Raw genomic sequence first — 14,005 nt, forward strand, 5'->3', positions numbered from 1 at the left:
TGATATAAAATATGTCTGCCCTTAAAATTTATTTTTTTTTAATTATTTAGGTTTTACATAAAAATGAACGTAAAATAAAATATAATCTATTTAGATATTGCTATAGAACTACGAGATTATTATTCAGACAATGTAATTGTAATTCAGGGAACTTTTTTATTTTATATATCAGTAATTTAAAAATTATATCGTGTACTTTATACATTTTCAAGCTAGGGGCATGGAGATTTTAGCTTTTTCTCAACATCTTGATTTGGCTGCGGACTTCTCTCTACATCGATGATGGATTTTTTTCTACGTTTGGGTGAAGCGCAAAGTGCCCAAGTGGCACCGTAATCGATCGCCGTCTGCTTGCAAAGCTTCTCCACATCGTGGTTGCCAAGTGTACCAATTGACGACCGTAGAAATGCGCACAGGCTCTTAAAGCGTTGAAGGCGCGTTTGGATTACGCCGTGGAGATGTAGTCAACAAAGCAGAAGTCACAATGCGAATACGAGGGAATACGTAAGGAATGCAGAAATAGTATTTAAAATTTCTGAACAGGTATGACCAATACGTACTTGAATATGTCTTAAATGTCTCGACTTTTTCTGCCCGTTTGTTTCTTTTGAGAGTCGAGCGCTGCTTTACCTTGGGCTCTGAAAACGATCTGAACGTTAACCAAGTAAAAAATATTTTTGGGCCACATGGTTCACTCAGCATCCGATTGCTGCGCTTGAGTCCACTGAATTGCTATCAAAGTAGGTGTGCTGCAAGATCTTATGAGCGCGCTATGCCACTAAGAAAATCTCTTACTAAATAGAGCAGTTCGATAGGAAGTTTAGATTCCTGCGATTTTTAGGATTGGAAGTAATCCAAGAGAAATCTTGGCAATTTAAACAGTAACCAAATGTTAAATGTGGTTCTTCATTATCTTTTAGTCTTTCCTTTTGCTTCTCCTCAAACATTCTGATTTCGAAACCACTGGCTCTCCAATCCAACTAAAGTGGATTATTTTTGATTTTTCTGTATGTCAACTTCATGGAAGTTTTTCTCCAAAGAAACACGGTACTCGATATGTGCCGTCACACTACCGCTATATGGTAACAATCCTGTCAATCCCGCACAAATCGACTAACGATGAGGGCAAGATCCGAAGACTGTCTGCCGGCAGATTTTTGATAGTATACCATCCTCCAACTTTATTAGCCGGGAATTTAGCTATGGAGCTGTTTTACAAAAATTCGACACATTTTATGTAGGTACCTTCCACTGAATAAATATATTTTAAAACATTAACAAAGAAAAATGTTACAACCGTGCAATACAACTGCAAAAATACGATAGTATTATCGATAGTACCCCGGTCAACAACATCGATATGTCTTAGATAATCGCCATAGTCAAATGAATTTTGCGTTTTATGCCTGGGATTCAATACCAAACGCTTTTTTATATTTTAACGAAAAAAAAGTAAATCTATTTACAAGTTTAATTAAAGTGGATTAATTAAAAAAATTTTAAATAGTTAAAAATTTACAAACATTTTTAAATGCGCCTTACAAGTTTGACTTATTTTCATTTGAATACATTGAATCGTTGCATTCAAGCAGCTTTGTCTCCAACCTTTCCAATTCATATTTTGCGTTCCAGAAAATCCTATGTAAGTTATCGAGTTCTGCATTTAACTCATCAGTACCGTAATCAATCCTGGTCAAGTCTGATCGCATCATCCAGGTTACTGAGTCAATAGCTTTTTGTTCCTCGTGCAGAACCATTTGTACTTCGAACTGCATTTCCTTTAACTTATTGATATAGCATCGGCGTTTCGATACGGCCCATTGTCTCTTGCAAGTATGTACAATGAGTACCATGGCACACATCGAAACTGTTGTGAATATCAACTCATCGAACATTTTCTATGTATACTTTATATATTTTTATGTTACCGTTTGAACAGTGCTGACGTTGAGGCACAGACTATATATTGTCATGAACTAAGTCAAGTTTATTTAACAAAAAACTCCAAGCTAATTTAAAACGGAACCCCTTGGATTTTATGTTTAACACTTGAGTACAAATTAAATGCTGATTATCTATAGTTTAAGGTACATATATTTTATTAAAGAACTCTTCACTCCCACTGAGAAAGCCCGCTTCATTTATAAGAATATATAACATATATTTATAAGAATCAGCTGATATCTGCTTGTGCATTCGTTGCAGACATGAAAAAGAAAGGAAGAAGAACCAACTACACTTCAATGATACATATGTGGGAGCTTAACCAACAATTAAACAAATTGGCTGCCAAATGGTTTCAAAGCCAATTGAAGTTGTAATACGCATTATAGGACGTATTCAGACTCGATCACTTTTTAAAACAGATTTTAAGTATCCGGATGATGGGTGCTTCAAAAAATGCGGATATGACAAAGGCAGAGCCGAAGGACACGACGGCGTTGCCTAAAAACAAGGTCAGTATGAGAGGATTACTTAGGTGGACAGTGCCACTCATGTGCGAAGAGCAGATGAACATTATGATAGGATGGATTAAATAGGCACAGTATGTGAGTCGTGAAAGTGGCCACATAACGCGATACGACAGGATTGCATTTACGGTCGGCGCTAGCCCCCAACAGCAGGATAAGACGATCCACACTAGCCCGCATCCAAAGGCTGTATGGGCCACGCCTACGTAAAACGCGCTGCTGGCGGTGCCTAAATGTCCTTCCCAAACCCCAAAGACCACGATCAGAAGCACAAACAGGCTGCCTCCCCAAAGGCATAGGTTTAAACGCCTGGAAATTAGTGGCGGAGTCTTCACCTTGTACAAAACGTATCCGGCGCACATTCCTGTAAAAGAAATGAAAAAGTGAATGATTAGGGTAAGTCAAGAATTAAATTCACATTTTGAACTAAGTTCCCATATAATTGCAATGTGTTGTTCAAGTATTATTTCTAAATGTGTGCATAAAAAGTAGTATTTTGTCTTTGAGAATCAATCGGTGGTATACGAATTTTAAACATATAATGTATATTTTTTGACTGTTTTTATATCCTTGTAAAAAGTTTATTGATTACAGTCAGAAGTTTGCAACGCATTAGATGAAAAATCTGCAACAATATAGAGTATAATGATCAGTATCGGTATAGCCATGTCCGTCCGTCCGTTTCCCTCTCAGTTATAAAACGATCTTCGAAAAAAGTTCTGAAGCGTCATATTTCGTATGTCATCTTAACTATGTAATAGGCAGAAGGAAACGTCATTTCATTGATCATTTTTCCCCAATTTATACCGATATTCCAGAAAATGTTAAAATTTCTTGTTTGCACTTCCACCAGCTGAGTAACGGGTATCTGATAGGAACTCGACTATAGCATTTTATTTTGTTTTATATATATTTAAATACTACATTCCTTTGCCAAAGCTTCTTATCATGTTTTTATGTATTTCAAAAGCGTAATGATCTTTGAGGGTTCGTACCCTCATTGTAGATTTATTTTAAGTGTTACTAAAAAATGGTTTATTTCCATGTAATTTGGATTAACAATTCTCTTACTCAGTTAAGTGTTTACTCACCCACTATGTAAGAGCCCACTCGTTGCCATGGTTTGTCATACAGGAAGTCAAAAGACTCGAAGGGCAGGGAAACTTTATGGGTGTACTGATGTGTCAAGGATATAATACCAGAAATGCTCCACGAGCTGAGTAGAAAAACGAATAGCGTAATAGCCACGGCTTTGAAGTACCTGAAAACACCAAGTTTTAAATTCAAAGGCAAGTAAAGGAGAGAAGCTTTTACTCACTTTCTGGCCAAAGCCAAAAGCAGAGCAGCCATTACATAAAACTGCATTTCGTTGGCCATATACCAGCTCCACATCATGCACATTTCGGTTTGCGGAAAATAGTTGTTTATATACAAAATATTGCGCCACCAATACATGCGGCAAGTGTTGTGTTCGATTTTGGCAGGTTGAAATACCGAAGTGTCTAGCCCTTGTCTGTCATAATAAATCCATGTTACGGAAAAGTATTATAAGGAACCACAATAAATATAGCTCACCTTACGGCAAAGTCATTGAAGATGACTACAAAGAGATAAACTGGTGTTAGTCGTAGGTAGCGATAGAGCAGCATCATAAGCGTTTCTGAAAAGCAGCTTTTAATAAAAAGGCATTTTTCCGTCGGATGTTTACGATCCTGCTTGAGGTAGAGCAAAGTGACCAGCAGACCGCTGATAAAGAAGAATGAGTCTACCGAGAAGGTGGCATTGCCAATCATCTGATACCAAAAAGAGCGCTCTGTGATGATCCTTTCAAACTGGTGTTTTGATTGGTTAATGCGGTTAGTTTTTTTTTATTGTATAGTATTGCACTTACTTTATTTTCACCAATGGCAAACATCTGAAGATAAGTGTGCACCATCATGGTCCAAAGAACAGAGAATACTCTTAATCCATGCAGGCATGCAGTGTGGGTCTGCTTAGGGAAGCAATCAGTAGCAGATGAATTGAAATTTGTAGATACTTTACATCGTAACTTACCTCCTTGGTCTTGTTGATGTTTAGAATTGCCTTGGCATTGGTTTGCAAGGCGAAGCACAATAGTATTTGTTGGTGCAAAGCTGCGAAGAGTGATGAGGATTAGGAGTAGGATGAATGCCATTAGGTACATGGGCAATGATATGGTTTAATGCTCACCAAGAGATCGCTTCGCCTCATATGTTCCAGCTCCTCCAGCACAGCTCTCAGTTTCTACTTGATAATCGGACATTTCTAACTGCCCCCCAACTGGCGTGGAAGTGTTGGGGTCACTGAAATCCCGTTGAACACCATTTTCCATGTCAGATGAGTCCCCACATCTTTGTCTGTTTCCATTGACATCTACTTCGGGGATATCCGTTGAAGCACTTGTACTGCCCAAGGGCCGCATTTGAAATAGCTCGAAGGACTTGCCATAAAATACATCGTTTTTGGCAGAGGTTCTATCGCATTTGCCACTAATGGCTGTAATAGGAGCCACCACTAAAAGGCGTTCGTCGATTTTGAGCTGGTAATATGAAGCAACCAAAATCACCAGAAAAAGAGTGAGCATAAAGCTGCTACAGTGGGATAACAAACTTAATAAGTTGCATTTTTTTCTGAGATGATAACCTACATGAACACCTGAAACTTTAACTGTCGCCAGTGCGTATAGAGTCCGGGCACAGTGCGAACATGCAAGATCTGAAGCGGAAGTTGTTGTATCGATGTATTGTGTGCGCCCAGAACAGTGAGCATTCGAGCATGTGGATCAAGGGACAAGATAGATTTGACATCAATGTCAGAACAGGACTTGGGCAAACACTCTCCAAGACTCAAAAGCATCTGAAGAAAGAACATGATTTGGGGTTTGTAAATGTTGGAAATCTGAAATTTAAATCAAGAACAAACCGATCGATTCAGCCTGGGCAAATGAAGTGCAACATCCGCCACATAGAACTCCAGATCAAAGTGCTGTCGTTCTTCAGTTAAACTTTGGCGATTGAGCTCATAGCAAAATGAAAGCTGACCTAGCCACTTATCGTTTCCAAAGAGCAGCTGGCCACGATAGCGCCCAGATGAATCATAAGCTAGAAGGGTTAAGATCGGAATAAGATTAGAAATTAAGCAATGGATCCTCTCTTGTAGTGACTTACCCTTTTGGGCCCACTCATAGCTAGAATGAAGTGCCGTCAAATAGGCTTGCATCTCGATCCCGCAGACTGTGCGAACATTTGTTCGAATCTCAGAAATCTGCCAGTAAAAGTGGTCATAGAGATTTGCCACCAGTTGGAAATAGTTGGCCTGGTCATAAAAACTCTCAACTGCGCTGCCGTTTCCTGTCCCATTCGCGTTCGTCCCTAGATAACGATGGATGCTATTAATGGTACTGCCCAAGGTTTTTAGTTGCATATCATCGTCTCCACTTTGCTTAAGCAGATCGCGACTGAGTTTTGGTGCCATTGGCGGCTTACTACCCAGGATCTTTAGAATGTGAGTATTGGAAGTGCTGCTGATCATCGACAAAAGAGTCGTCGTCGTTCCTGGCAAAGTCGCTGTGGTGGGCTCTGTAGATAACTCGGCGATGTCTACATCCACAGTATCACTCCCATAAGGATTGGACGGATTGTAGCTAGTGTCCAAAGCCAGGACATGCTGCTCCTGATTGTTTAGATCACCTTTCTTAATAACCTCGTGTTCCAGATCCTCTAAATCACCCAAATTAAAGTCAAAGGTAACCGGATGCAGTTCGAACTCCTTGAGTGGTTGCGGTGGCTTTACATACTCAATGGTCGGTATGATCTTCTCCAGGGGCAAGTAAGGCTTCTTCTTCTGCGGCTTGAGCGGCAGGATCTCGTGTGTGTTTAATAATAATGGTAACTCGGTTTCCGTTTTGTGCACTTCATGCAAAACGGTGATGTTGCCATCCCTGCTTACAAACCGATCTCCCGTCAAGGGCGCTGCTTCTAGTTTTTCAGTCTCATTTGAGCACTTGCTGATACAATTGAAGTTGAGCAGTAGAACAGCCAATAAGGCTTTGCTTAGGTTTGACATATTTGCCAATAGGTAAGGGGTACTGTTTTGCTTTCACCACTACTCTCCACTTTGCCACTTTAAACTTATTTTCAAAACGCTGGTGGTAAACTGCCGGTCGCTGTTGAATCTATCTAGCTTTAGTTGACTAGTCTCTACCCTTCATTGTTTTAGGTATTTTGCTGGTTTTCCGTGGAACGCAGTTGTGCGCGCTGTTGACTACTGCCTCGTGTTCCTCCGCCGACATTGTCGCAATATTATATTGTGATCAGTTCGTTCATTGGCATGACTGTGGTTTTCGACTGTAGCGATAGCTTATTAGTGCTAAGGTCTCCAAGGACTTCAGTGACCGCGAAAAGACTCTTTGGGCTCGGCTGTGGACTTGGATAACTTTAAAGTTTTGTTGTCGTAGTTTTCACTTATTTATGACTCGGTTTTCGTTGAAATTTGTTTTATGCAGACCAGCTAACCGGCTAAAGGAAATCTGCAAAACTTCCTGAAAACCAAAAGAGAAAAACTTGTTAAACGTGTTGTGCCCACAACCAGTCGTTGTTGTGGCCAACTGGAAAAGCGTAGATGCAGCGGGAGGTTATTGGTACCATTGTTTATATAACTTCCGCGTATCAATTCGCAAAGATGGTGTGACAGTGATCACAGCCAGTGCCTGCTTACTTTCCATCATATTATGCAATTCGGATTTGACTCAACAAAGCGAATCTAAAGCGTGCCCAAAATGTTTTTGGCAAAAAATTGGAAATCAAATAATAATATAAAAATTTTTTTTTTAATTTTTCAACAGTGGGGACGTGACTAGTTTGGACAGTTTGTGGGCATTCTGAAACAATATTGCACATCATAGGCGTCTCTATAATCTGCGTGAATCTGAACTTTTATAGTTCCACATAAATCATATATCTTTGCAATTTTGGATAAATCTCGATCATACGGAGTATAAACACAGTTTTTATTTATTAAAACGATATAAACCTAAAATATCGTTTGGGGCGGTAACCTTTCCATTAGAAGATAGGTCAGCCCCTCTATATTTATACATATCAACACACTTTTATCTTCAGTGCGTGCCGTTGCAATTCCATGTTTCCAAATAAACGAGCACCAACCGAACAAAAAAAAAACACAATCAATGTGGCAATTGGATGGACAAACATTTGTGTCAGGTCAGACAGGCAATTCAAGCAAAACCAAGCCTATGCAAAGAAAAAGCAAACCTAAATGTGTGTTTTCTTAGAAGGCAGGTCTTTTCTGATTTGTTGGGCTAGACTACGACGACAACCGAACCGATGAAAGTAAAAACCGCAACTGATCAAGCGCCGCCAACGTTGGCTTCCATGAGTGGGAACTCTGGTAGCTCGGTCTTGGATTCCGAGTCGGATTCGTGGCTACATAATGTTTAAACCATTGAGGTAGAGACTTCCACAGTATCTAAATCGTACAGCCGAAGTGTGTGAAATAGCGGCATGCAGCAAAAAAAAAAAAATAGTCATACTATATGCACTCGCAAAAACCTAACAACTGCAATTGCAAACGGCCAACTACAAAAGCAACTGTCTAAATGAAACCAAACGAATGCTTTTGATGATCAATATTAAATAGCAAAGCTGAAAGTTTGTGTCAGTGCCGCAAAAGAGAGGTTATCTGGGCTTGGATGTTGGATTGGACTGCAGTAACGCCTGATCAAGAGTGGGGTAACCGGATCGGATAACTGGCAGAACTCGCTTTTATATGCAAGGCATAAATAATTACTAATATAATAGTGGCTGCACGACAGCAAGCACCTGGTATAAAACTGTCGTAATAATCAAAACTCCATTTATTCGGATTTAAATCTATATCCATTGGATAAACTGGGATGCACGCGTCTTGAAACACATTCTGTTGGCCTGAAAATGGGATACTCAATGTTGCATGAAAATACATTTTAAGACTTTAAACTTGTTGAAAAACTATTTCATGTGCGTTATTGGACTGGGTACTTCGGCCTTTAAGCCCGAAACGCGACTTAAATATGAAATATTTGAATTAAAAAGGACTTCAATACATCAAAACATGCTTTGTTGGCTTACGGAAAAGGTTTTTGGCATCGTTTTGCGAAATGAGTAGTTATAATAGAAAGCCAAAAATGAAACCAAAACTATACGGATACCTTTCCTTGTAAAATTAAAATAAATGAAATCCCTGTTTTTAATTATTTATGATTTGTTTGACACTGCTTTCCGTTAGAGATTAGTATTTGCAACATCGTATTATAATGATTATACAGTTTGATCTCAATAAATTTGATCTCTTAAATATATGGTTAATTAAAGTTTTAAATAATCAAAACCTAGGCAGTCATACTATTCTTGTTTTTTTTATCTTTGTGTTAATAAGAAAGCGGCCCGGGATTTGTTAATCTTTGGATCAAGTACTATAACCGACAGAGTGATAGTCGCCTCCATTAAGTGAGTGTGCCTGCGAGTGTAGCTTGGTGTACGCCGCTCCGTATTAGTGATGCAATTTTCCAGAAACGCCATGGTTACGCTGACCAAGTGGTGAAACAGTAAAAAAAGCTAGCCCAAGTAGGAAATCGAATCGAATAAAAAATGTATGGCCGAAACAAGTTATAAATTTTCCTTTACAATACCAGGACAAATAATTAGCTTTTTCTTTGTTGAAGGCCATTTTAAAACTTATTGCTGCTAGCCATATTATCTAAATATCCTACTTCATCCGCCAATTTTATATTCGAATACCTTTAAAATACTGAAGTTATTGCAGCTGTCGCTAAACATGACAAAGTATTTCCCAATGCGGTGTGCTAGCAATCTTGTAGTAGGAGCCCATTTAGAAACGTCAGTATTTGGAGTTGCTCACTTTTGGGCAGCTTGGGGAAGAAAAATTAAGCATATTTATAGGGCTGTGTTTGAAATAATTTGTACATATAATACCGGTTAAGTATTGGACTAATATTCATAAGGTCGAAAATTGTAAACAGAAGTTGTAACCCATCCGTTAAAGCTATGACCTAATAGGGGTTATAGTTAAATTTATTTAAAAGTATGTAACAGGTAGAATGAATCGTTTCCGATACTAAAGATATACATACATTTTTGATCAGAATATAGGCGAGTCGTTCTGGTAATGTCCGTCGATCGAAAGAAGCTCAGATTTGTCAAACAAATTGTAGTGACTATATATATAGCACTATGTAGTGCTATAGAGTTCCCAGACTGTCAGATACCCGTTACTCAGCTAATGGAACGAAAAATTTTCATATTTTCTGGGATATCTGTAGAAATTGGGAAAAAAAAGAATAAAAAGAAATAAAATCTAAGTGTGAGCGTGACAATTTTGGGGGGTTTGTGGGCGTTCTAGTGGGCGTGGCAACGTTTAGAAATAAACTTGAGCTGCGTCTATGTCTCTGGAAGCTGAATACTTAATCTCAATATTCTAGATATTGTAGTTCCTGAGATCGTGGCGGGCATGGCCAGTTCAATTCGGTTCAATTCGTATACATATACTTTATATGGTCGGAAACGTTTCATTCTGGCAACATCAGTAAACAAACTAGCGCATTGTCGATGTCTCTGAAATCTGCATGTCTAATCTCAACTTTCTAGCTTTTATAGTTGCTGACGTCCTGACGTTTATACGGACGGACAGACGGGTATGGCCAGATCGACTCGACTAGTGATCCTAATCAAGAATATAAATACTTTATGGGGTTGAAGACGCCTCCTGTTACATATTTTTCAACAAATTTAGTGAACCTTTTAGTTATCTTGTAATATGCAATGATTGCTTCGATGCTAATTTCCAGTAATTTAAAACTAATTTCCATAAATGGAACCGGAGGCACATCATTTACTCGGCACATCATTTTCGGTTCCTTGGGTTTAACAAATTTTCTTTTACCTTTTCTAAATTTTCAATTATTTAAAATTTCGGATTTTCGATTGCCCGATTTTCCAATCTTGGTGAATGCGTTTAAATGGGGTAAAACCCTTGAGCTTCTGGATTCGGTCTAGTTCAGTTAGGTTTATTGAAGCTATTTTCGTTTTGCTGTGGCTTCCGCTTTGCCCGTAAATACATAATTCATGAGAATGCTATAGACGAGTTCCCCGAATCAGATACCCGTTACTCACCTAGTGGAAGTGCGAACGAGAAATTTCAACATTATCTGGATATCAGTAGAAATTGGGGGAAAAAAATTAAAATTAAAAAAACTTGAAGTGTGAGCGTGACAGTTTTGCGAGGGTTTGTGTGCGTTAGAAAGGGCGTGGCAAACACTTTTTTTTTTGGCAAATCCATAGAAGTTTACAAGACTAATAAATAAAATGAGAAAATATCTAAGCATTTTTCAAAAGTGTGAGCGTGGCAGTTTTGGGAGGTTTGTGGGCTTTAGAGTGAGTGTGGAATCTGCATGCCTAATCTCAACGTTCTAGCTTCTATAGTTCCTGATATCTTGACGTTCATACAGACGTTCAGACAGACGGACAGACAGACTGGCATGGCCAGATCGACTCGGCTATTGATACTGATCAAGAACATATATACTTTATATAATCGGAAACGCTTCTTTTTACCTGTTACATACTTTTCAACGCATCTAGTATACCCATTTACTTTACGAGTAACAGGTATAACAAGAGATGAAGACAATATTTTTATATTGAATTAAAACAAACAGTCTAATGCCTTCGGTCTTTGCACTCGTGCCGTCATATTTTCTTTGACCCTTTTTGGTATTGTAGCTATATAGGTCGTTCGTCAAGGTAACTTTCATTTGTAAGATAGAAAAACAAAATGCGGAACGTGTTGGATAGTGGCTGCGTTTCGTCATAATCCATATCGCATTCCCAATTCTTTTCCCAATAATTGGGGAGTCTTCCCCGATTCTGTTTTGTTTGGTTGTGCCTATAGCGGGACAATCTTGCTTAGGCCGTTTTCCTGATCCGGGTAATTAAACTTATGTTGTATTTAATTGTTCGGCGCTTAAAAGTGAGAGTCAAGGATTGGGGCTGGCAAACAGATGTAATGCAGAGGAGGAAAAGTTTATTAAAAAGGTTATATTAAATACAGAAAAGAACGCAATATAAGAGAACCTCGACTTTCAATTAAACGTTACTCTGCCAAGTCGATAACAGACGGACATGGCTAGATCGACGCGGCTGGTGATCATGTAACCAAAATGTTTCAGGCATATCGATAGACAAATGATAAAAGCTAAAACAAATTATAGTGCTTTTTTAAAGTGCGGGCATGGCATTTTTGGGCAGTGTGTGGACTTTTGAGTGACTTGCACAGCGTAGAGGTCACTAGAATCTTTATGCTTAATCTAAACGTCCTAGCTTTTATAGGTCCCCAGATCACATCGTTCATACGGGCAGGCAGATGTATACATATATAATTAAAACATATATGTCAGTATCGTCATTACAATAAATCAGTCGAAAGTAAATATTTTATTCTTTCCACAAGCTGAGTAACAAGTATCTGATAGTCGGACTATACAGTTCTTTCTTGTTTATCTCTGAGGTACTGGAAATATTACTGTTACTTGGCATCCACAATAGCCGTCACCCCATCGGTCATTGCCCATCAGAAAAGAGAGGTCAAGGCTAATTTCAACCTTTTGACAACTAAACCCGGTCGCAATCAAGGGGCTCGTAGCCCTGAATTCTCGTTAAGCGTGCAAATTGCCGCTAGCATTCATTCTGTATCCCCTGCGAATCACTTTCCTGTACTAAAGCTTGTAATTTGCCCTAATTGAATATTCGTGCTGGTCAAACCGCACTCACAGAAGGTGCCTCAAAGGTGCTCGCCGACGTTTCTCGAGCAGAGTGCACACCATGAGTCTGGGGAACCATCAGCATTGACATTTTCGTTGACTTTCAAATTTGAAGAGGAAATGTATGTACTTGACATAAGTAAAACAAAAATAAGAGAGAAAGCTAAATTTTTCCGACAATCACATGTCCTTCTTTTAACGAGGAACATTTTTCAAAATGTTTTTGCTATAGCTATAATAAAGATTTTATTTTCAAACACAGTGTTATCCATTATAATCTGCCTTTCATCCACTTTCATATGTAATATGTAAGGCACGAGCCAGGGCCTTTCTGATCCTTCTTTTAAATGACTAATTTCGTCACGCCAAGTTGTCAGCCCCACTTGACTTCCAACTAACCCGTATTCGCCTGCTAGGAAGACTGAAACATGTTAATCATGTCGTGCATCAGGCCATGCCAAAAGAAGATCATACTGCCTGAGCTGAGCTTCTCCTGCTTTTTTTTTCCTGCTGTTTATTTTCTGGATAGCATCAGCCAACCAATCGACAAATCAAATCATCAGCCAAGTTATGCTTGATCTTCATCTACTGTGCAAACGCCCCGCGGGGCTTGTTACAAATTTTGATGGACGGCAAGCGGTTGAAATTGATTAGCTTTAATGGTGGCCAAGTTCTCTGCCCATCTGCTTAGCGGAATGTATGTGAAAAGCTTGCTGCCTAAGTCAATCAGAATCAATCAAATTCCATCCAGACAGACGTATAATTTAAAAAGCCGTCTGATTTTGATGAGTTTCTTAACTGGAACTCTAATAAGCGAAATGGCTACGGAATTCAAGGATATTTTTAAAGATCAGACAACTGCTGAAGGTTAAGTTTATGTAAGTTCGGGGTTTTCTTGTTGTCTAATTTGCTCAAAATAATATACAAATTAGCCAGAAATATTTGTGGACGTTAGAGTGGCCGTGGCAAGAATGTTTTTGACATATCAGTAGAAATTAAGACTAGCTCAGGATCCTTAGTATTAGTGGAGAGTGCGAAGGCGACTACTATATATGTATACACAACAACTTATAAAAACGAATACTTAAAAAATATGTATCCTGGCAAATTGCTTTAAATTATTTTATTAGGGGCAGAAAATGTGCAACGGCAAACGTCAAAACGTTGTAGCAGCGTCTCTAAGTCCGCTACAACAGTACTTCTTTTGATAGGGTCTCCAACCTGAAATTCCCAGCTCCACCCCCATTTCCACCTTTGTCTCATTTTGTCCCGAGTAGTTTTTTTTTGTTCCATTTCCGTCACGCTTGAAGACTGCAATTGAGCCAATTGAGACTCACAACTGTTGCGGTTTTTGAAGCTGTTGCCCTGCCAGCTCCTACTAATACAACAGATAGAAAAAAAAGAGATCTTATGAAAATTGGCTTAAAACTTTTGTGTGTTAAATTGACTTTCATACAGTTTCGTAAAAGTCCTAACAAAAAACTAAAAAAAATAATCATTAGTCTCAATTATACGGTATTCGTCTTTTTTTTTATAAAAAAAAAAATGTATATATATTAAACCTTAACCATTTTCTCAGTGAAAATTTCTGGAGGCGTGTAAAGAACGGGGGCTTCAATTTAAACAAAGCCAAGCAACGAGATAATAATAATACACATAATATTAAAACGAGAACAAC

At 38.6% G+C, this 14,005-nt stretch overlaps 1 protein-coding gene and 1 long non-coding RNA gene across 6 annotated transcripts; both read right to left on the minus strand.

Annotated features, from left to right (window-relative positions):
- Window positions 1–136: 136 nt before the first annotated feature.
- Window positions 137–1,383, minus strand: LOC113564645. The gene is made up of 2 exons (XR_003408179.1): window positions 1,246–1,383; window positions 137–638 (listed from the first exon to the last, which is right to left on the minus strand). It is a non-coding gene; the product is annotated as an uncharacterized LOC113564645 (long non-coding RNA).
- Window positions 1,384–2,080: 697 nt separating this feature from the next.
- LOC6555548 lies at window positions 2,081–7,864 on the minus strand. 5 transcript variants are annotated; one of them, XM_026983101.1, is made up of 11 exons: window positions 7,766–7,864; window positions 5,660–7,032; window positions 5,415–5,593; window positions 5,140–5,348; window positions 4,683–5,080; window positions 4,527–4,606; window positions 4,363–4,461; window positions 4,047–4,303; window positions 3,790–3,984; window positions 3,563–3,732; window positions 2,081–2,835 (listed from the first exon to the last, which is right to left on the minus strand). In XM_026983101.1, exons 2-11 carry the CDS (start codon window positions 6,555–6,557, stop codon window positions 2,351–2,353), a joined length of 2,970 nt encoding a protein of 989 aa, XP_026838902.1. In that variant the 5' UTR covers window positions 6,558–7,032; window positions 7,766–7,864; the 3' UTR covers window positions 2,081–2,350. The 5 variants fall into 5 exon arrangements, with proteins under 5 accessions (XP_026838902.1, XP_026838899.1, XP_026838900.1 ...); XM_026983098.1 differs by having other exon boundaries at window positions 4,683–5,083; XM_026983099.1 differs by having other exon boundaries at window positions 2,351–2,835; window positions 4,683–5,083; window positions 7,704–7,864.
- Window positions 7,865–14,005: the final 6,141 nt, after the last annotated feature.

The sequence above is a fragment of the Drosophila erecta genome, unplaced genomic scaffold, assembly GCF_003286155.1.
Source record: "Drosophila erecta strain 14021-0224.00,06,07 unplaced genomic scaffold, DereRS2 tig00000283-arrow-arrow-pilon, whole genome shotgun sequence".
Lineage (NCBI taxonomy): Eukaryota > Metazoa > Arthropoda > Insecta > Diptera > Drosophilidae > Drosophila > Drosophila erecta.